We start from the raw sequence: 20840 nt of genomic DNA, 5'->3' as shown, positions 1-20840 counted from the left end.
CTACAGCAACAAGCACAGACATGATGAGCCCTTTCCAGTTTCCACACGTTTTCATCCAATCAGACCAAATATCGGTGTGTACACCTGAATGATCTTTCATCTTTTTGTTCAGTGTCCTTAGTCCTTCCAACGCCCTGGTCAGTCGGCCCCCTGGTGCCGTGTTGTTCGGGATGACAGTACAACATGCATTACCAAACATTCCACATGCACCATGTTCCTTAGCCAATAGCACGTCCAACGCAATTCTATTTTGGAACGCCATTAACGACGTTGCAGCCAATTGTTCATGAACTGCGGCGAATGATTCAGCTGTATAATTACCCAGTCGTTGGACATTGTAATGAACGTAATTAATACGGTCTACATTTTTATTGGGGGTGATCCATAGGAAGATACTTTCGAATCCCGAGGACACTTGATTAACGAGTTTATACTTATCTGGCACACCCCGGGGCACTCCTATAGTGTCAATATTTGTTGGATCGTCGTCGCTCAACCACGGGGGCAAAACGTCTCTTTTGGCTCGCTTCAGGTTCCAATTGAGATTCTGTATTTCAATGGGGACAACTACCACAGGCATTATCAACGACACGAGGGCACAGATACCTGATGCATTCTTCGGCAAGCGATCCTATAATTTGTCATCACCACACCACAACCAGATGTCACTGGTCTTCCTCTGCTCCTTCCATCACTGCTGGGTGAATTCTGGCATGTCCTGTTAAAGCTTGAAAACAAGTGAATTTGGAGAAAACTTCGTATATCACAATTACAAAATGAAACCTACTCACCCATTTCTATTTTACCACTCACCCCTTTGACACATTCACCCAATGTGTCATTACGTATCAAAAGGAACCTGCAAAGCGCCCCCCCTCATCACCACACTCATTGTAGCCAGGCCCGCGGAACCTCTGGTTACCATCTGGGCCCCGGGACCATCACCCCAAGTCCTTGAAACTTGACTGTCCACCACACACACTCGGCAACACAAACAAAAATCATCGCACTCCTGTCAGTGAGCTTATAGCCCGGCTGACAGCGGACATTTGTACACACAAAAACAGACATCAAGTATCAAAATAAAAACAGTCATAAAATGAATCCTGGCACCCGCGGATCATGTCCTGAAAACCACGTCATCAACAAGTTCATCATAAAAACCAAAAGGGCAAGGGTTAACATATTCTTGTAAATCCAACACAAACTTTCCACGAATGCAATCGACAACCTGCAAGAATGAAAACAAGTTACGCAAGCAACGCGCAATCCGCTCCTTGGCTGGTGGCTGATGCTGCAAAAAAAAAATCAAGTCACACAGAAAAACAAAGCAGAGCGTGCTACTGTCGCAAACACGTTCAAGCGCCAAACAATTGTTCACTGTCCACCTAGTCCGTCACCCCGTCGGGTGAGCTCAACGTCGTCACACGTCAAATCGTCCAAAGTCTTGCTGTTCGATACTAGTTCTGTCTTGTCTGACCATATCACTGAAATGGGCCTTCTCCATCACACCGTTTTGTTGTCGACGGTGCCCCTGATTGATCATTGAGCCATGGTTACGGTCAGAACTCATCACTTACCAGTTCCAGACCCTCCAGTCTGTACCACCCCTTCAGGTGAGAGGAATTTTATCCTCAATTGCAAACACATCACCCCAACTTCAGACCTCTCTGGCCAATCATACTGCGCACACAGTCATAGATGATCACATGCGCACGCACCCATCCACACACTCGCAGACACACACTATCTATCTATCTCTATCACTCAGCTCTCCTCCCACACTAAGCAAAGTTAGTATGTTAGTGTGCAGGCAAACATTGACTCCAATAGTAACTCTTCACATTTGGACATACTTGTCAACATGACCTATTGTAAAATCTCCAATTCAATTTTCCATAAACTCGCCCATCAGATTCATCGCAAATTGTCATATATGTCTATCTGGGGGGGGGACTGTGGGACCTGCGTGTCAGGGGAGCCTCCATAACATCAGATTGCTCCTACAAACTCGATCTCTATTAATTATCCTAATTAAATTCAATAAAGATGGGTCCGACTATTCCTTTGGATTTTTACGTCATCATTTGGCTCTCCCCCTTTTTCCTGTTTTCTAGCTCAAATATGTTTCTCAGTCTGCTTCTCTTTATTGCCCCTCTTGGCGAGTCTCACTCCCCCCTTTTTTCTCTTCCTAAAAATCCTGCCTGTCACACCATCCAGCACCTCTCCCTGCTTCCTTAAATCGTCACCTATTTCCACTCCGTTCATCCACTCCCTCGCGCAGTCTGCCCCCCTCTGCAAAGCTGCAGCTCCACACAGGGAGCGCCAAGCCCTCTCCCTAGAATGGGCAGTTTTTAATGTAATTTACGTCATTGCTGTCCAGATCTTCTATCCTCAATCTCCCTTGCTGTCAATCCCTATTAAAATGCCAAAATGCCCCTGTTCCTCTTGACTGAATTCACTTTAGTCTAAATGTCCTATTCTAAAATGTATCTAACTCGACTTCTACTTCTTAAGCCTGACGAGCCAAAATATCAGATCTCGCTCTTGTTTCTTACCGTTTTAGCCTATTTGTTTTATCCAAATCTGTTCAATCTCTGACCATGATGCTTTTATCTGTAGCTCTACGCATTATTCAACTTTTTATCAAATCTCCTCAGTTCTGTCAAACTCAGTGCACAATGAAGCTCTTGTCCACCTTGACCCAAGCTCCACCCAGTTTGGTAACGCCACAGCAAGGAGTGCGATTTGGCCGTCGGACACTTCCAACACTCCTGCGTTCCAGAGGCCACACAGACCATGCCTTGGTCCGCCTCTTTCGGCCAACGATATTGAGGCCGTTTGATAGGCTGCGTCTCATCCATTTGGAGATCAATAGGGGCCACCGAATGACAAAACCCGACATCAAATAGACCCTGGGACCACAGTGTGTCGGGCAAGGCCGCCAGCATTACTTCAGCGTCCTCATGATCAGTTAACTCCCTACCGTGTGTGCGGAAACATAGTGGGGGCCAGATCGGTGGGTTGTGGGAAAGTCAATTTAATGTTTTCAAACAGGGGTGCTGCTACTTGTGGCAAGGGCACCTCCCTCCCCAGTCTCGCTGTGCCTGCTGCTTCCTCAATCACCTGCAATTGCACTAGGGAGCATGCTCCTGCCAACATCTGGCGCATGTCACCGAGTGTACAGCTCTGCCCACTCATCAGAGCCAAAAATTTGTTTAGCCACACCTTGCCTCCTCTGTGAAGTGGGGGCATCTTTTCCATCATCGCGGTCACATCACGGAGCACCATGGGCTCGTAGTGCTGACCGCCCGATGTGGTCACCAGCGGACACATCAATTCATTTTTCTGCACCTCGGCCTGTGTCATCTGTCCCTGACCACTCCGCAAATTATATTTTCTCCGTGTCTCTCTCTCTCTCTCTCTCTCTCTCTCTCTCTCTCTCTCTCTCTCTCTCTCTCTCTCTCTCTCTCTCTCTGTTGCCCATTTTAACATCTGCGCTTCCTGTCTACGCTGCTCATCGGCTTGATCAATTTCCTTTTTCAGCTCCTCATTCTCGGCAGTAAGTCTATGCCAGCTTTCTCCTTTCGTCACATTGGACGGTTGAGGGCTCGGACCGGGGGTGGAGGTGTCCACGCGGGATGTGTCCCCCTCCCGGGCCCGTTGCCTCTCTTTATTTACTGCTTGTTCAATCAACTGTACAATACTCTGATCCGCCCTTTCGCCTTCGCCCTCGACATCCACTACCATCCTGCCACCCAACGTCACCACCGGAGCCATTACTCCAGGGTCACCGTACGGCGGCGGTCCAACATAGCTCACTCCAAGTGTCGGGGCACTCGGGTGTGTCACATCATGCAAAGATGGATAAATGCCCTTGTATTCATTTCTTTCCTTGTCTATTTTCACCGCTTTCTCTACCCTTCTTTCTCATGCTCTTGTTAGCCTGCAATTGTCCAAATCAAAAATGTTATTTTCTTTTAACTGTCTTTCTTTTGAACCTCTAAATCGCTCGTGTTGCTAACCTAACCTAACCTTAAAGAAAGGACAAACAGATTACTCCCAATAGCTCCTCATTATTTACGAGTTAGCCCCCCTTTCTTGAACATTCTCTGATCCATGCCGTCTTCCTCCTCACACACCTGCACCCACACAGGGTGTGCACACACCGAGCGCGCACACAACCGCTCACTCTCACTGCTTCAAACATTCACTGAGAAACTCACACTGTCCCTGCCCCGCCCGGGCCATAGCACCCCCCTTGCGAGGGGGGGGTCGCGGCACCAATGTTGACTGGTTACAGGCTGGCCATTTCCTGCAACAATCATGATGCCGGCCCACCGCCCGCACGAGCATAGCACAGGCCCACGCGCACAGCCCAGACCCGCGACTACGCGCGAGTGCAGGCACGCTCATCAGTCTCAACCTCTCAAAGGGCAGGCCAACTTTGCCGTTGCGCCCTTCATCATGTTCACATTCAACATCTTTCAATGTCTTCTACACAACATTTGTTGTCTCTTATTCTCATCCTACCAAGCCACCGTTCTAGTAACTTTCTGTCACACGCCTTATTTTCTCTACTGCCACACCTTGCTCATCTTAGTTTCTCTAACCAACTTAAACACACCATTGTCCACTTCTCAATTTCCCTATTATCGTTCAAAAGCCTCCTAAACATTCTCCATTACTGATTTCTTCCATAGAACACACATCTCACTCACACACACTCATATACACACCCACTCATGAGGATCCTCTGCGCGCACACACTCTCTCCCCCCAATTTGATTCATTTTGGATATTTTAGCGGTCTGATCTCTCACAGGAGGAACTGTTACCACCGGATATTTTTTGAGGAGGCCTCACTTCCCCTCGAGGATCTCTGAAAACCCCCAGCTATTTGAATACGATCGTCACCGCACCCTTGTCCGCCACGACGAAGCACTAGGTCCCTGACTGTTAGAGATTTGCTCACTCCAACTTATTTTGCAAGAACCACACGGGAGACAAGCAAGTCCTTTTAGACACCTGCAGGTGGAGAGTTCACTCGCTCAAGGAATGAAATCTGAAAGTCTCCTTCCTGCAAGGGCATATTTATTAGGAGGAACAGAGTGGGGGTGAGAGTGGACAGGTTTGGTGAACCCCCGGCCTCTGGTAAGATCAGAGCAGGGGGTGTTTTACGATGTTGTGGGAAACAGAACAACTTCGATTGCTTCCTCTGCAGCTGGTCACTCAAGCAGAGGAAGCAACCACTTTACTTTACTGCGTTGTGAGAGCAAGACAAGATTGGTTAATCATTATAGTCTACATTCCAACATAATCCTATGATAAAGATAACCTGGAAAACCCTAACACTGACCTATCCTTAGTACGCGTAAGTCCCTGACTTTACCGTACACGTTACACACGTAAGTTCCAAACTTATTCACCGTATGTATCTTAACTTCATGCACACCTTATTTGATCTGAACGACAGTCTCCTCTTAAATTTCCTCTTTCAATTTGCAGCATTTCGACTTATAGTAACAGGTATTCCGCTTACCTTATCGGTGATGAGCTCAGGGTTGAGGAGACGTCGTACCAGCTCAACGTCGTGCGCTTATTCCAAACAGTTCGCCGACCGGGAGACAGTGTCCCTGACACTGTCCGGTGTCTTGGCTAAAGACCACGAGTTGTCAATTACCCTTCTCTTGACATCACGTCCGCGGTCACCAAGAAATTGTTAGGTTACGGATTTTAGTTATTGATCTGACTCCAAATTGCGATCAACACTTAACACATAAATTGCTATGTCCTAATCCACACACTGGCGCACCTAACAATTTTGCGAGTTCGTTCTGTCAAAGAGAAGACCAGTAGATCAATCAGACCAAATTTACCAATTGTTTATTCCTGACAAAGCACACTAATACAGGCCTGGGTCCCGGGTCCCTCACGCTAAAACTCGTGCGTTTTTGTGACCACCAAAAGACGACACATTCTTCCGGGTTGCCCAGTTTTAAAGAAACACAATATGAATATTAAAGCATGCAAAATATTGTGAGATGACTGGTCGATGGCCATCTCCTCCCCATGTCGGTGTTATCGCTGAGGTCAGGTGGTTGGATTTCCCCGCGAAGCCCGGCCACATAGACGTGCTGTTGTTCTCGTTTCTCAACGACCTTGAGGTGTTCTCGTCCAGTACTCCCTTTCTGGGCCTATCCACAACACCTCAACGAAAACAAGTTCATGCAGTTTGCCTGCACATTCTTCGCCACTCACCAATCCACACGAGCACTCCAATACTAGATATTAATATGATTATAAGTTCAACACAACCTTAAAATATGTTTGCAAACTCCCGAAAGCACATTTCCCTTTACTGTCTACAGTATTATTTTATTTGCTTTGAAAAATGAAAACAGAAATATTGACTTGTACTTGCTATATTGTTAATATACCTTTACTATAGGTGATAATTACAGTGTATTTCATATTTTGCTTCCAAATATTTGGTGGGTGAACCCCTCCCCAGCTGACATACTATTGTGTGTGCATGTGTGTATGCACAAGTGCATTTTGCTCGTGCTCAAGCATTTAGGCATGGCCAGGGTGGCCTGGTTACATAACTGACTCCTGGCCTGAGAAACTCTCCCAGTCCGGCCCTGCCCCGTGACCACGGTTGCCGTAATGCTGGGAAGCGATGCGGCCTTATAATTTACTAGTCGTACTAAAACGTACTGAAACATTTTGGCAGAGCGCTGTGTACAACCAGTATGGATCAACAAATTCATCAATTGATCCATATATAAGGCGCTCTGCATTAAGGTAAAGGTAAAGACCCAATGATTGTCACACACACACATCTGGGTGTGGTGAAATTTGTCCTCTGCATTTAACCCATCCCCGAGGGGAGCAGTGAGCAGCAGGGCGCACTGTGGTTTTTTGAGTAAATTTTAAGATTTTAAGTGTGCCTAATAGTGTGAAAAATACGGTACGTATAATGTCAACAAGGAGAAGCAAGTAAATGCGGAACAGTATAGATCTAAGTACCGATCCCTGCGGACACCACATGTAACATTACTAAATTCACAATTCGCATTGCTATGGATTACACAGTGGGTCCTCTCTGTAACTAGGAAACCAAAATACCAACATGTTTCAAGTAGTGGTGTCACGACACCAGAATTTCAGTAGTCGGTACCAATAACTGTGTTTACCACGATTCTCGATACTAATTCAGTACCACGGTAATAAACAACAAAACAACAGAATCCACTTACTTTTAACATCATCAATTTATTTAAAACTGCTTAAACCATATACCGTATTTTTCTGACTAAAAGTCGCTCCGGAATATACGTCGCATCAGCCATAAAATGCACAATAAAGTGAAAAAAAAAACATATTAGTCGCATTTGGGGGCAAATTTATTCGACAAAATCCAACACCAAGAACAGACATGAACGAGCAACAACAGGCTAAACGATACAGTATGCTAACGTGACATAAACACAAACGAGAAGCTGAGAACGGGCCTGATGTAAAAATAACAGTTATTCAAATAACTATAACATAAATAATAACTTTATCAAACCATCTGTGTCAGTCCAAATCATTAAAGCCATCGATTGAGTTGGTCGTCCTCTATGTAAACAAGTACGAAGCCAGCGGCGCGTTGCAGTTCAAATTTTTCTACAGGCCCATATAACAATATATAAACTATGTATGAAATAACAATAATATAAACAACAATTTTATCAAACTATCTGTGTCACTCCAAATCAATAAATCCATCAGAATCTTTGTCTTCCGTGTCACTTGATTAAAAAAAAGTAGCGTCTCCATGGCTACTTTAGCATTAGCATCGGGGGCACGTGGTCATTACCACAGATGTGAACAGAAGAGTCTGCACTGTAACATTAAAAATTCGATATCTGGAGAGCAGTGAGTGTGTTTGTCAGTTGCATTGGTGCACCACCTGTTGTCAATGTAGACACAAAGTCCTCCTCCTCTGCTCTTACCAGAGTCTGTTGTTCGGTCGGCTCTGAAGACCGCACGGCCCGCTAGCTTGATAGCTGCGTCGGAGATGTAATGGTCCAGCCAGGACTCTGTGACAATCAGAACACAGTATTCCAGACCGTGAGATGTGCTCCGCAGTCGCAGTTTGTCCATCTTGTTGGTTATCGACCAGGCATTAGTAAGAAAGAGGCTGGGGATGACCGGTTTGTACAGGTTACCTTTTAAATTGGCTGCTAGTTCTCCTCTTTTGCCTTCTATGTCTGCGCCGCCTGCGCAACTCCAGTGGGGGGATAGTAAAGCCAGCTGCCTTCGGTGGCTGCCGAATCTCCTGGGGAATCGTGTTCTAGAGATTGAAGTTCTTTTGCGGGCAGAAGGTGTTTACTGTGACCGACAACAGTTCCGCTCTGCTGTTTTGCACACATGTCACAAGCAGGGACGGGATAAGTACTAAAAATGTTACAAGAAAAGTTATAAAAAAAGTTACAAAACTGCCAACAACTGAGGAGCGCCGGGTCGCTGTTTCTGTGCGCGGCACCATCTTAGTAATATCAGGAGGATGTGAAAAAAACATTTTGAGAAATATATGCTGTAGATCAGGGGTGTGAAACTATTTTTTATCGCGGCCCGCATCGTAGCCATAGTTTCCGTTGGAGGGCCATTATGTCTGTCAACGCCTTATATTATACACAGTATGGGCTCCATAACAAACTGATGAATAACAAGTTTTGAAATCAGGGACTAGTAAAAATTGTTCAAGTATTTTAAAAAGGTGAATGATAATAAAAATTGCTAGTGATAGTGTTTGATTTGGTCCACAATTTGGGAAGCGTGGTATCCGCGCCTCACGGCAAAAGACAGAGCCAATCATCTGTTATCTAATTTACTCACTGTGTGTTCATTTTCTTTTTCAGTTTTAGGAAAAGACTAAGACACCAAAACAAAATTGACACACACAGGTTGGTTGAGTTCAATCACAATTCTTAAGAAAACTCTGTTTTCAGGAAAGATACAATACAGCGCTGGGCCTTTCGTGCGACAATGCTCAAGAGCAGAACGTCTCCACTCAAAAAAGGCAACGTTCAAGGTTCTTTGGTCAGCTTATATTCAGTTGCATAAGATATAATCAAGTTCAGAACATTCTTAGACAGCTTGAGCAATGTCCGTTATTTAGAATAACATAAGCATGCATTAAATACTTCCTTAAGTGTCGTTATGCTATTCAGGCAATATATCGACAAACATTTGTTATTTCAAAGTGCACAGAAATACATATCAGATCATGAAGTTATAAAAACTTATGTCATTACCATGTAGAAAAATGTCTAGTTATGTCTTCTTTAATGGTTTGTGTGCAGGTATAATTATATGCTTAAAGTGTTTCTTTTATTGATTTAATATGTGAATATACTTGTCTGCTTATGTACTTTATTCAATGATGTTTGAGCATATCTGTTTTTGTAGCTTGGCAGGACTTTTTGTATTTCGACCCCATTCCTTCACTCCCTCTGTTGACCTCAGTTTAACTGAGGTCACCAAAACCGTTGATACCACCACGTCCCTCTGTGGGGCCGCCAATGAGTGAGAAAAATAAGCATAGATCAAATTCATACCCATACATTTGTCAAGATGGAGAGTGGAAAGGCAATTGGCCCCGATGACATTCCAGTGGCAGCATGGAACTATCAAGGAGAGATGGCAGGGGAGATTCCTTAAAAAGCGAGAACATTCCTGAGGAAAGGTGCTGATTCGTTTTTGTTTTTTTTTTATTTCAGACCACGGCGATGTGCAGAACTGCAGTAGCTAGAGAGGTCTTATGTTGATCAGGCACAGCATGAAGTTATGGGAAAGAATGTTAGAAGTGGGGCTTGGAAATCTCAACTGGCCAAAATAATGGAGAGTGTGGCAGTGATGAAGATGTTGCAATTTCATTTTATAGAAGAGGTGCGGGAGGACATTTGTTGGTTGGTGTGACAGGACAGAAAGATTTGGAAATGATTGCTCTGCTGTCGCCGCCCCTAACAGGAGCAACCGAAAGAAGAGGAAGAAAAAATGAGAGAGAGAAATACATGAACAAATAACGAAATACATACATACATATATATGTACATATAGACGGACAGACATCGAACGATCGCCCACTCGGTCACTCAGACAGTCAATCAATCACTCAATCAATCAGTCAAGCAATCGATCAATCAATCAATCAATAAATCAATCACTCAGTCACTCACGAGTGTTAACTAAATTGTAATAGTATTGCAAGCAGTCTAAACTCTAATGAAATATGTGAATGTCCATATCAGTTTTATCAAATTCTAATCCTACTTTACTTTGTATAAGGGATAGCCTTCTCAAAGCATAGACATCGTAATTTATTCAATCCGTTGTTTTACTAACATTTAATCAATGATCAATCGCGTATCTTTTATAGGGAAAGACATTTGTTGAATTTATTTATTTGTATTTCATTCTTTTCTCTTTTTCTCATGTCCCAATCACGCCACTGTTTAAATGATCAATTATTTTCAACATACTACTCCTGCAGTCTTCTTAAATTTGTTTAATTTATCAATCCCTTCCATTGTTTATCCTGCAAATGAATGTGTTATTCAAACTTTAACCTTCAGAAGCCGCTTTTAAATTATCCACCTGGTCCCAACAGACTAGAGTCTGTATGTTATTGCTCCAATTTTTTACATTTAATACTCTCCCACCCATTTGATCTTATCTTGTGAAGGTCTATAATTTATTATAAGCTATTTTAAAACTCTCCCCCCTCGTTACCACGCTTTGGCTCCATTTCACGATGTTGTCTCCCATTTACTTCATTTCTGCCAAGCTGCTTCTTCTCCTCCATCTAGCATGTTGAAGACTTAAAAACCGTCAAATCTGAAAACACTTAAAATCTCACAATTCCCCCGTTTGTTTTTTGTTTTTGCCCCCTCCCCCTTTTGACACGTTCTAAAAAATGTGTCACTGTGGATAAAAAGTAAAAATAACAATGTCTATGGTAACATACCCATCGCCAGCTGGACTTCGGTGTACCTCCAGATGCCATCCTGGCCTGGAATCACCAATTCTCAGTCCCTGAAACTCGACTGGCAGACTCTCACATGGCTGTATGAACAAAAGCCATCACGCTCTTGTAGCTGTGCATGCAGCTCTCCTCACAATAAACATCCATAATACCAAAAAGTAAAATTCACAATGATACACAAAAGATAATCCACACACGGACACGCCAAACGTATCAATTTGAAAACTGGAGCTTGTGAGAACGATCACATTTACAAACTCATTATGAAAAGTAAGGGGTTAGTTGTTAATGCATTTTCACAGACATGACACAAAATTCTCCAAGACTGCAATTGACAACCTGCAAAGTAAATACGAGTTCCACAAATAAAGCACAATCTGCTCCCTGGGTTGCGGTTAGAGGCTGCAATACAATCAGGTAAAACATCAAAACAGAACAAGTCGTCACAAATTCCGTCACATGCATTTCGTCACACTGTCAGGTAAGTCCAGAGTTGTTATCATACACTGTCTTGGCTCAGAGTTTTGATGGTCAATGCTGGTATAGTCACGTCTGGTCACAATCTTGAAATGTGCCTTCTCCATTGAAGTCTTTTGTTGTCAATGGTGACCCAGAGTAATCTTAAACCCAGATTTAGTGTAAAATTAGACCTGATCACTCTTGCTTTTTCAAATCTGTAGTATCTATATATTTTTCAGGTGAGAGGAATATAGGAATAGGAATAGGAATATTTATCCTCTGCTGTGATCACATCACCCCAACTTTGAATCACTTTAACCATTCACATTACACAAACGCCACACCACAAGCATAGACTTGATATTCATGCACCGTTACCGATAAACTGTCATTCCACAACACACAAAAAACATAAAATATTAAATTATTAAAGGAACCTTTCCTACTCTTCAATTAAAATTTCCCATATTTATTTTAAATCCAAAATTAATATCTAATTGTCTGGTCTACTGTCCTCTCATCGTTTGCCAATATGCATAATGCTGGAACATAATTTAACTTCCCATTTAGTTTGCTCACATCTCACATTTTTTGACTATTTGACACTTTGTGTTGAGATGTAACTCCAATATTTCCACCTTCCCACATTTTCTTCCACTAAATCAGTTCCATTTTGCTTTCATTTTCACAATGAATTACACATTTTCAGTTTAAATTCATCCCTCCAAATAATTACATCTGGCAAAGAACCAAAAATGTATAGAACACTCCCTTTTATTTTTACCTCGTTCCTTCATTCATCTCCTCACGAGCATTACTGACCCTCCTCCTAAAATGTAATGATACTAAAAATAATGTTTAAAAAACAATATACACAGCTTCCTGCTGCCACTTACACTATCACCTTGAAGATTATTGTTCTCATTTTTGTTGATGCCAATTACACTTATAATTAAAAAGAAATGCTTATTCTTGATACTGGAGTCACGCTATATCACACGTTTTGAAAACCTTCCATGTTCCCCCTTTGTATCTATCAAAACCCATCCATCCATCCATCCATCCATCTTCTTCCACTTATCCGGGGTCGGGTCGCGGGGGCAGCAGCTTCAGGAGGGACTCCCAGACTTCCCTCTCCCCAGCCACTTCATCCAGCTCATCCCGGGGGATCCCAAGGCGTTCCCAGGCCACCCGAGAAACATAGTCTGTCCAGCGCGTCCTGGGTCGTCCCCGGGGTCTCCTACCGGTGGGGCATGCCCGGATCACCTCCCCAGGGAGGCGTCCAGGAGACATCCTGATAAGATGCCCGAGCCACCTCATCTGGCTCCTCTCAACGTGGAGGAGTAGCGACTCTACTCCGAGTCTCTCCCAGTTTCTCACCTTATCTCTAAGGGAGAGCCCGGACATCCTGCGGAGGAAACTCATTTCGGCCGCTTGTATCCGGCATTCCACCCTTTTCCGATCGAGGACCATGGACTCGGATTTGGAGGTGCTGACCCTCATCCCGACCGCTTCACACTCGGCTGCGAACCGTTCCAGCGAGAGCTGGAGATCACGGCCTGAAGAAGCCAACAGCACCACGTCATCTGCAAAAGGCAGAGACGCGATGCTGAGGTCCCCAAACCGGACCCCCTCAACGCCTCGGCTGCGCCTAGAAATTCTGTCCATAAAAATTATGAACAGAATCGGTGACAAAGGGCAGCCTTGGCGGAGTCCAACCCTCACTGGGAACGAATCCGACTTACTGCCGGAAATGCGGACCAGACTCTGGCATCGGTGATACAGGGACCGAACCGCCCTTATCAGTTGGCTCGGCACCCCGTACTCCCGAAGCACCCTCCACAGAACAGACACGGTCGAACGCCTTCTCCAAGTCCACAAAACACATTTGGACTGGTTGGGCGAACTCCCATGCACCCTCGAGGTTCCTGCCGAGGGTGTAGAGCTGGTTCACTGTTCCACGGCCAGGACGAAAGCCACACTGCTCCTCCTGAATCCGAGGTTCGACCTCCCGACGGACCCTCCTCTCCAGCACCCCTGAATAGACCTTACCAGAGAGGCTGATGAGTGTGATTCCCCTGTAATTGGAACACACCCTCCGGTCCCCCTTCTTAAAGAGGGGAACCACCACTCCAGTCTGCCAATCCAGAGGCACTGTCCCCGATCTCCACGCAACGTTGTAGAGGCGTGTCAGCCATGACAGCCCCACAACATCCAGACCCTTTAAGAACTCCGGGCGGATCTCATCCACCCCCGGGGCCTTGCCACCGAGGAGTTTTTTAACTACCTCAGTGACTTCGACCCCAGAGATTGGAGAATCCGCCTCAGAGTCTCCAGGCCCTGCTTCCTCAATGTGTAGGTGGAATTGAGGAGGTCTTCGAAGTATTCTCTCCACCGACTCACGACGTCCCGAGTCGAGGTCAGCAGCACGCCATCCCCACTGTAAACAGTGTTGACGTTGCACTGCTTCCCCCTCTTGAGACGCCGGATGGTGGACCAGAATTTCCTCGAAGCCATCCGAAATTCATTCTCCATGGCCTCACCAAACTCCTCCCACGCCCGGGTTTTTGCCTCAGCAACCGCCGAAGCCGCTTGGCCATCTGGTACCTGTCAGCTGCCTCCATAGTCCCGCAGGCCAAAACGGCCCGATAGGACTCCTTCTTCAGCTTGACGGCATCCCTTACCTCCGGTGTCCACCAGCAGGTTCGGGGATTGCCGCCACGACAGGCACCAACGACCTTACGGCCACAGCTCCGGTCGGCCGCCTCAACAATGGAGGCGCGGAACATGGTCCACTCAGACTCAATGTCCCCCGCCTCCCCCGGGACGTGGGAAAAGCTCTGCCGGAGCTGGGAGTTGAAGCTCTTCCTGACAGGAGATTCTGCCAGACGTTCCCAGCAGACCCTCACAGAGCGTTTGGGTCTGCCAGGTCGGACCGGCATCTTCCCCCACCATCGGAGCCAACCCACCACCAGGTGGTGATCAGTTGACAGCTCCGCCCCTCTCTTCACCCGAGTGTCCAAAACATGCGGCCGCAAATCCGATGATACGACTACAAAGTCGATCATCGAACTGCGGCCTAGGGTGTCCTGGTGCCAAGTGCACACATGGACACCCTTATGTTTGAACATGGTGTTCATTATTGAAAATCCGTGTCAAGCACAGAAGTCCAACAATAGAACACCGCTCGGGTTCAGATCGGGGGGGCCGTTCCTCCCAATCACGCCCTTCCAGGTCTCACTGTCATTGCCCACGTGAGCATTGAAGTCACCCAGTAGAACGATAGAGTCCCCAGAAGGAGCGCTCTCCAGCACTTCCTCCAGGGACCCCAAGAAGGGTGGGTACTCTGAGCTGCCGTTTGGTGCATAGACACAAACAACAGTCAGGACCCGTCCCCCCACCCGAAGGCGGAGGGAGGCTACCCTCTTGTTCACCGGGGTGAACCCCAATGTGTAGGCGCCCAGCCGGGGGGCAATAAGTATACCCACACCTGCTCGACGCCTCTCACCGTGGGCAACTCCAGAGTGGAAGAGAGTCCAGCCCCTCTCGAGAGGGCTTGTACCGGAACCCAAACTGTGCGTGGAGGCTAGTCCGACTATATCTAGTCGGAATCTTTCTGCCTCGCACACCAGCTCGGGCTCCTTTCCAGCCAGAGAGGTGACATTCCATGTCCCAAGAGCCAGCTTCTGCAGCCGGGGATCAGACCGCCAAGGTCCCTGCCCTTGGCTGCCGCCCAACTCACATTGCACCCGACCCCTTCGGCCCCTCCCACAGGTGTTGAGCCCATGGGAAGAGTTTTATTATTCCCTTTTTTTTAATCAAAACTCCTCAGTTATGTCGGCCCCACCACCCAAACACGCTTCCATCCCTTTTGATTTCAAACTCCACCAACTTTGTAATACTTGAGCAGTCTTTGCAAGGTGTCCAGTTTGACTTCATGTGACTCGTGCAAGTCTTTCGCAGCCTCTCTTCTTAAGAGTCTCATGATGATGATTCAGGGCTGGACCGTCCATCACTCTCAAATGCGTCCGTCTTGTCTTTATTGTTTTTTTCAGTCCCTTTTTTAAAAAAAAAAAAATTAGGATCTGTAACTGTGTGTATTCCACCAACTGTATGGCTCTTGTCCTGTGAAGAGCTGTGCTTGCCCCCTTCAAGCATGATAATAGTTCCTGTTGTTCTCCCAAAGGTCAAAGGTGCCTCATAACCAGGGACAGTTCTCTGTTGATTTTGAGACATATTGTGCCACGCGCTAGGGCAGAACACACTCTGACACAAATTTTGCAGAACTATCTTCGTGTTATCAGTTTTCCTGTGTAGCATTTGTTTATTACCCCCAACTCCTCCTATTAACATTTTGTATCCTATCAGTTGCGCACACTCATCTTATTATCAAGCCACTCTTATCAAATGCTTTTTTTTTTGAGTAATCCATCCACCCTACCCATTAACACGGCTAAAATCCTCTTTCTTCAAAGTTGTTACGCACGTTTTCAATAATAGTTTACAATATTCAAATTCAAATATTCAACCCGCATTTTTCCTTCATCCTGATTCCAATCTTTGATTCCTTTTTTCTTCGATCATAAACTGGTCTCACGTAAATAATTTATTTTCCTCTTCCCATCTCTCACTTCACACGTCACTCACACCCCCTTATACATTGCTCGTTTTTTTTTTTTTTTTTTTTTACTTCCAGTGTTTATCATCAAATTAAATTCAAAAAGCCTTTGTAATAAACTGTAATGTAATTCAACATTCTACCAACATGGTTGTATATGCGGCAATTGTTATTGTTCAATCTATAGATCATACAGTGCCTGTGTTCCAAATATGACACTCCTCCTTGATTTACCATCTCATAAGTTGTTGTCGTCAGCAGCGCGAAAGGATAGTGCTTGAAAGTGAATGTCTCATTGCCCAATTTATAACACATGCCACATTTGAGCCAGTATTTATTTATGTATTTATTTTCCATCCTCATTTTAGCTGGCATATGTCTGAATTAAAATGTAATTTTGCTTTTAATTTTAAGTCTTTCAAAATTGCTATATCCTTAGTGCACTGAGATAAACTGTTAAATATATCTTTAAAAACAAACAAAAACAATCTATGCTCCTGCACAGACCTTGTATGTTGATTCTTAAAAGTGGCACCCAAATGCCAGATTACAAATCAAACCTCCTTCACTCTCACATTTTTTGATAAAACAGTCTACTTATCTAGACACTGTCATCACATACTAAATAATGGCCTGCAAATTAAACATAATGTTGTTGCTGTGGTCCCTCAAGACATGTGACTAGTATTTGGACAATTATTAACCCTCATCAATTGATCAATTATCTCCTCACTAAATTCCTAGCCTATTAACCTATCTGCATAAAGAAGACATTTACAATGCAGGGGATAAGAGAATAACAAGGAACACCTGAACCCTAACCCAAGAACACAAGGAAAACCTAACAATAAACAAAATAAATACAACCCGCAATCGGATGGGTTATATACTATAAACTAGGACCATGACATATGTGGACCAACACGGTACTCCAAATATTTCCTCATTAAAATTTTAGCCTTTTTGTGTGGAGCACCATTGATTTCTAATCATTGACCTAATTTTATCCTTAATTTAATCCCAATCACGAATACCCCCTCATCATCGGCGGTCACTCGGGACGAGTATGACTGTCTTTTTCTCAGGGTCGTCTACTTGTGGGTCCGCAGGTGGGCGTAGAGGCCGATCCGGGATCCACATATTTTTGTGCAGTGTGGGCAGGGGAAAGTGGTGGTGGTTTGTGGTTGTGCTGGAGCCTGTTTTTGTCTTTCCTTACGGAATTGTCATTTGGTTTCTGCGACACGGCGGAGTTCCTTTTCGTGATGTGCTGCACCTTCTTGCACCGCCGCCCTCCAGCAGTTCCTGTTCAAGGCGATGCGCTCCCAGTCCTGAGATGTTATTTGGAATTTCTTGAGATTGGTCTTGAGGTTGTCCTTAAAACGTTTCTTTTGCCCGCCCGGGGCTCGCGGACCTCTCTCCAGCTGGGAGTATAACATCTGTTTGGGTAGGCGGGTGTCAGCCATGCGGATGAGATGTCCTGTCCATCGGAGTTGGTGCTGCATTATTAAAGTGGTGATGCTCGGTATCCTGGCTTCCTCTAGAACGCTGATGTTTGTGCGTCTGTACTCCCATTTGATCCTGAGTATTTTCCTCAAGGTTCTCTGGTGGTGTTGTTCAAGAGCTCTTAGGTGCCTGCTGTAGGTTGTCCATGATTCTGCCCCATAAAGTAAGGTGGGGAGAACCACAGCTTTGTAAACCAGGAGCTTGGTGTCAGCCCGGAGGTCTCTGTCTTCAAAGACTCTTTTAGGGAGTCTGGCATATGCTCCACTGGCACAGCTCAGGCGATGGTTGACCTCAGGGTCAATGTCCGCTTTGGAGGAGAGGAGGCAGCCGAGGTAGGGGAAATGGTGAACATATTCAAGTGCAGTGTTGTCCACATTTATGATGGGCGGAGTAGATGGCTGGTTGGGTGGGGGTTGATGTAGCACCTGGGTCTTCTTGATGTTCACGGTCAGACCCAGGGCTCTGTATGCCTTAGCGAAGGAGTTCAGGATGCCCTGGAGGTCTTCTGCAGAGTGTGCTGCAATGGCATTATCGTCTGCATACTGGAGCTCCACAACTGTGGTGGTTTTGATCTTTGTTTTGGCTTTGAACCTGTTAAGGTTGAAAAGCCTGCCATCAGTTCTGTACCAAATTGGGATTCCGTGTGGTAGTTCTTCGTTGATGAGGTGGAGTATGGCGGCAATGAAGACAGAGAACAGGGTGGGTGCAATGATGCATCCCTGTTTGACCCCTGTCTCTACAGTGAAAGGCTCAGTCAAGGAGCTGTTGTTGAGCACTGTGGCTGTCATTCCGTCATGTAATAAATGCAGTATTCTGACGTATTTATCGGGGCAACCATACCTCAGAAGGATGCTCCATAGGGCCTGGCGATCCACCGAGTCAAAGGCCTTTGTCAGGTCTATGAAAGCCATGAACAAAGGCTGTTTATGCTCACGGCATTTCTCCTGGAGTTGGCGTGCTGTAAAAATCATGTCTGCAGTGCCTCTAGCTGGGCGAAAACCGCACTGCGATTCTGGGAGAACTTCCTCAGACAGTGGCACTAGGCGGTTGGCAAGAACACGAGCAAGTACTTTGCCAACTGTTGAAAGGAGCGAGATACCCCTATAGTTTCCACATTCCGCTTTGTCCCCTTTCTTGAAAATGGTCACTATCAGAGCATCCCTGTGCTCCGAGGGGAGTACTTCTTCTTCCCAGACTTTCAGAAAGAGGGAATGGAGGTGGCACTGGAGCTCTAGTCCACCTTCCTTTAGGACCTCAGCTGGGATCCCATCTGGCCCAGAGGCCTTGTTGTTCTTCAGGCTCCTGATGGCATCTTGGACCTCTGCTAAAGTGGGAGGTTCACCCATGTCTTCCCTGATGGGACTCTGAGGGATGTGACTGAGGAAATCTGACTGAGTTGTGCTGTCACGGTTGAGGAGTTCCTGAAAGTGCTCTCTCCACCGGTTGTTTATGGACTCATTGTCATTCAACAGCTCCTGCCCGTCTTTAGAGCGCAGGGGGTTTTGGCTGCGATGGCTTGGGCCGTAGACAGCCTTGGTAGCACTGAAAAAGCCTCTGATGTCACCAGAGTCTGCCAGACTCTGGATTTCCAGTGCCCTTTCTGTCCACCAGGAGTTTTTAATCTGTCTCACCCGGCTCTGGACGTCAGCCTTGGCTCTGGAGTGAGCCTGTCTCTTTGCTGTGCAGGTGATGTCATTTTGCCAGACACGAAAGGTTTCCCTTTTCTTGGAGATGAGCTGTTCTATCTCTGTGTCGTTCTCATCAAACCAGTCCTGATGCTTTCTGGCCTTGTACCCGAGAGTGGCACTGCAGGTGTCGAGGATGGAAGACTTGAGCAGGCTCCAGTGTTCTTCAATGTCCTCAGGGTATTCCTGATTGAGGCTTTCTCCAAGAGAGGCCTGAAACAGCTGCAGGGAGGCAGCTTTATTCAGGGTCTCAAGGTTTAGTCTTTGCCGGCTCAGCTTCTTTTGCAGTCTCCTCTTCCTCTTGAGTCTGATGGACATCGTGGCTCGTATCAGGCGGTGATCTGTCCAGCAGGCCTCTGAATCCATCATGGCTTTTGTGATGCTCACATCGCACTGATCCCAGGCTCTGACTATGACATAATCAATAAGATGCCATTGCTTAGAGCGAGAGTGTCTCCATGAGCCCTTGAGTTTGTTCTTCTGGCGAAAGATGGTATTGGTGATGATAAGGTCGTATTGAGCACATTTGCTAAGAAGCAAAACCCCGTTGGAGTTCATGTTTCCAATGCCTTCCTTTCCAATGGTGCCCTTCCAGAAGTGGTGGTCACGGCCCACTCTGGCATTGAAATCTCCCAATATAATAATCTTGTCCTCCTTGGGGATTTTTGACAATACCTCATCCAGACAGGCATAGAAGGCCTCTTTTTTGTCCTCATCGGAAATGAGGGTAGGTGCATAATCACTAAGAACTGTTGCCGTCTGGTTGTTGGCCAGCACCAGACGGAGTGTCATCAGGCGCTCACTGATTCCCACAGGGAGTTCAGAGAGCTGACTGATCAGTTGGTTCTTGATGGCAAAACCAACCCCATGGATCCTAGGCTCATCTGTGGCCTTTCCTTTCCAGAAGAAAGTGTATCCACCCTTTTCCTCCTTCAGATGATCTTCCTCTGCCCGTCGGGTTTCTGAAAGAGCAGCTATGTCAATCCGGCATCTTTTCAGTTCCCTGGTAATGATGGCGGTTCTCCTCTCCGGCCTATCACTGGTTACACTGTCTATTAGTGTGTGCACATTCCATGCTCCAAAATTCATGTTTCTGTGTTTTTGACCGCATATTGGTGATCCCTCTGAACGCGGTAATCCAGTCGGGAGGTTTGAGGCAGGCTATGTTTAGGGCACCTTTTCTAGCCCCTTCCCCCACAGGGATGAGCAGAGTGGATCCTAAAAAGGGCTGCTCAGTCGTGGATGCAGCTACCGAAGAGCTCTTCTGCCTCGGTCCAAGAGCCCAACGATCATCTAACATCCACCGCCTGATGTGCCAACTTGTGACTAGGGGCTTCCAGGCTTCACAATCCTGCCCCCGTTGCCACTTACCGGTCGCCACAGGACTTTAATCCGGGATGTAAGGTGGATTCCCTGAAAAGACGCCTGTGCGTGCCTTTGTTTAGAGTGGGGAGACTGGTGCACAGACAGTCACCACACTGTTCTTGACAGATCAGGGTCAGAGTCCAGTGGCAAGGAGACCAAGACAACTGGTGAC

At 46.0% G+C, this 20840-nt stretch overlaps 1 protein-coding gene across 31 annotated transcripts in view; it reads left to right on the top strand.

Moving 5' to 3' along the window:
* The window catches only part of bcas3 (BCAS3 microtubule associated cell migration factor), a 287913-nt gene that overhangs the window by 238882 nt on the left and 28191 nt on the right, over positions 1 to 20840 (top strand). Inside the window, exons 21-22 of one of the 31 annotated variants that reach the window (XM_049725738.2) lie at positions 9003 to 9085; positions 9774 to 15549. The exons of 28 other annotated variants lie outside the window; for them this stretch is intronic. In XM_049725738.2, coding sequence (XP_049581695.1) covers positions 9003 to 9085; positions 9774 to 9821 — 131 coding nt within the window. In that variant the 3' untranslated portion in view covers positions 9822 to 15549. Of the gene's footprint in view, positions 1 to 9002; positions 9086 to 9773; positions 15550 to 20840 lie in introns of those variants that run through there. 2 more of the 31 variants (XR_007482725.2, XM_049725746.2) reach the window with 2 other exon arrangements.

Source organism: Syngnathus scovelli, chromosome 7 (assembly GCF_024217435.2).
Source record: "Syngnathus scovelli strain Florida chromosome 7, RoL_Ssco_1.2, whole genome shotgun sequence".
Taxonomy (NCBI): Eukaryota; Metazoa; Chordata; class Actinopteri; order Syngnathiformes; family Syngnathidae; genus Syngnathus; species Syngnathus scovelli.
This window is presented reverse-complemented; position numbering and strand designations above follow the sequence as displayed.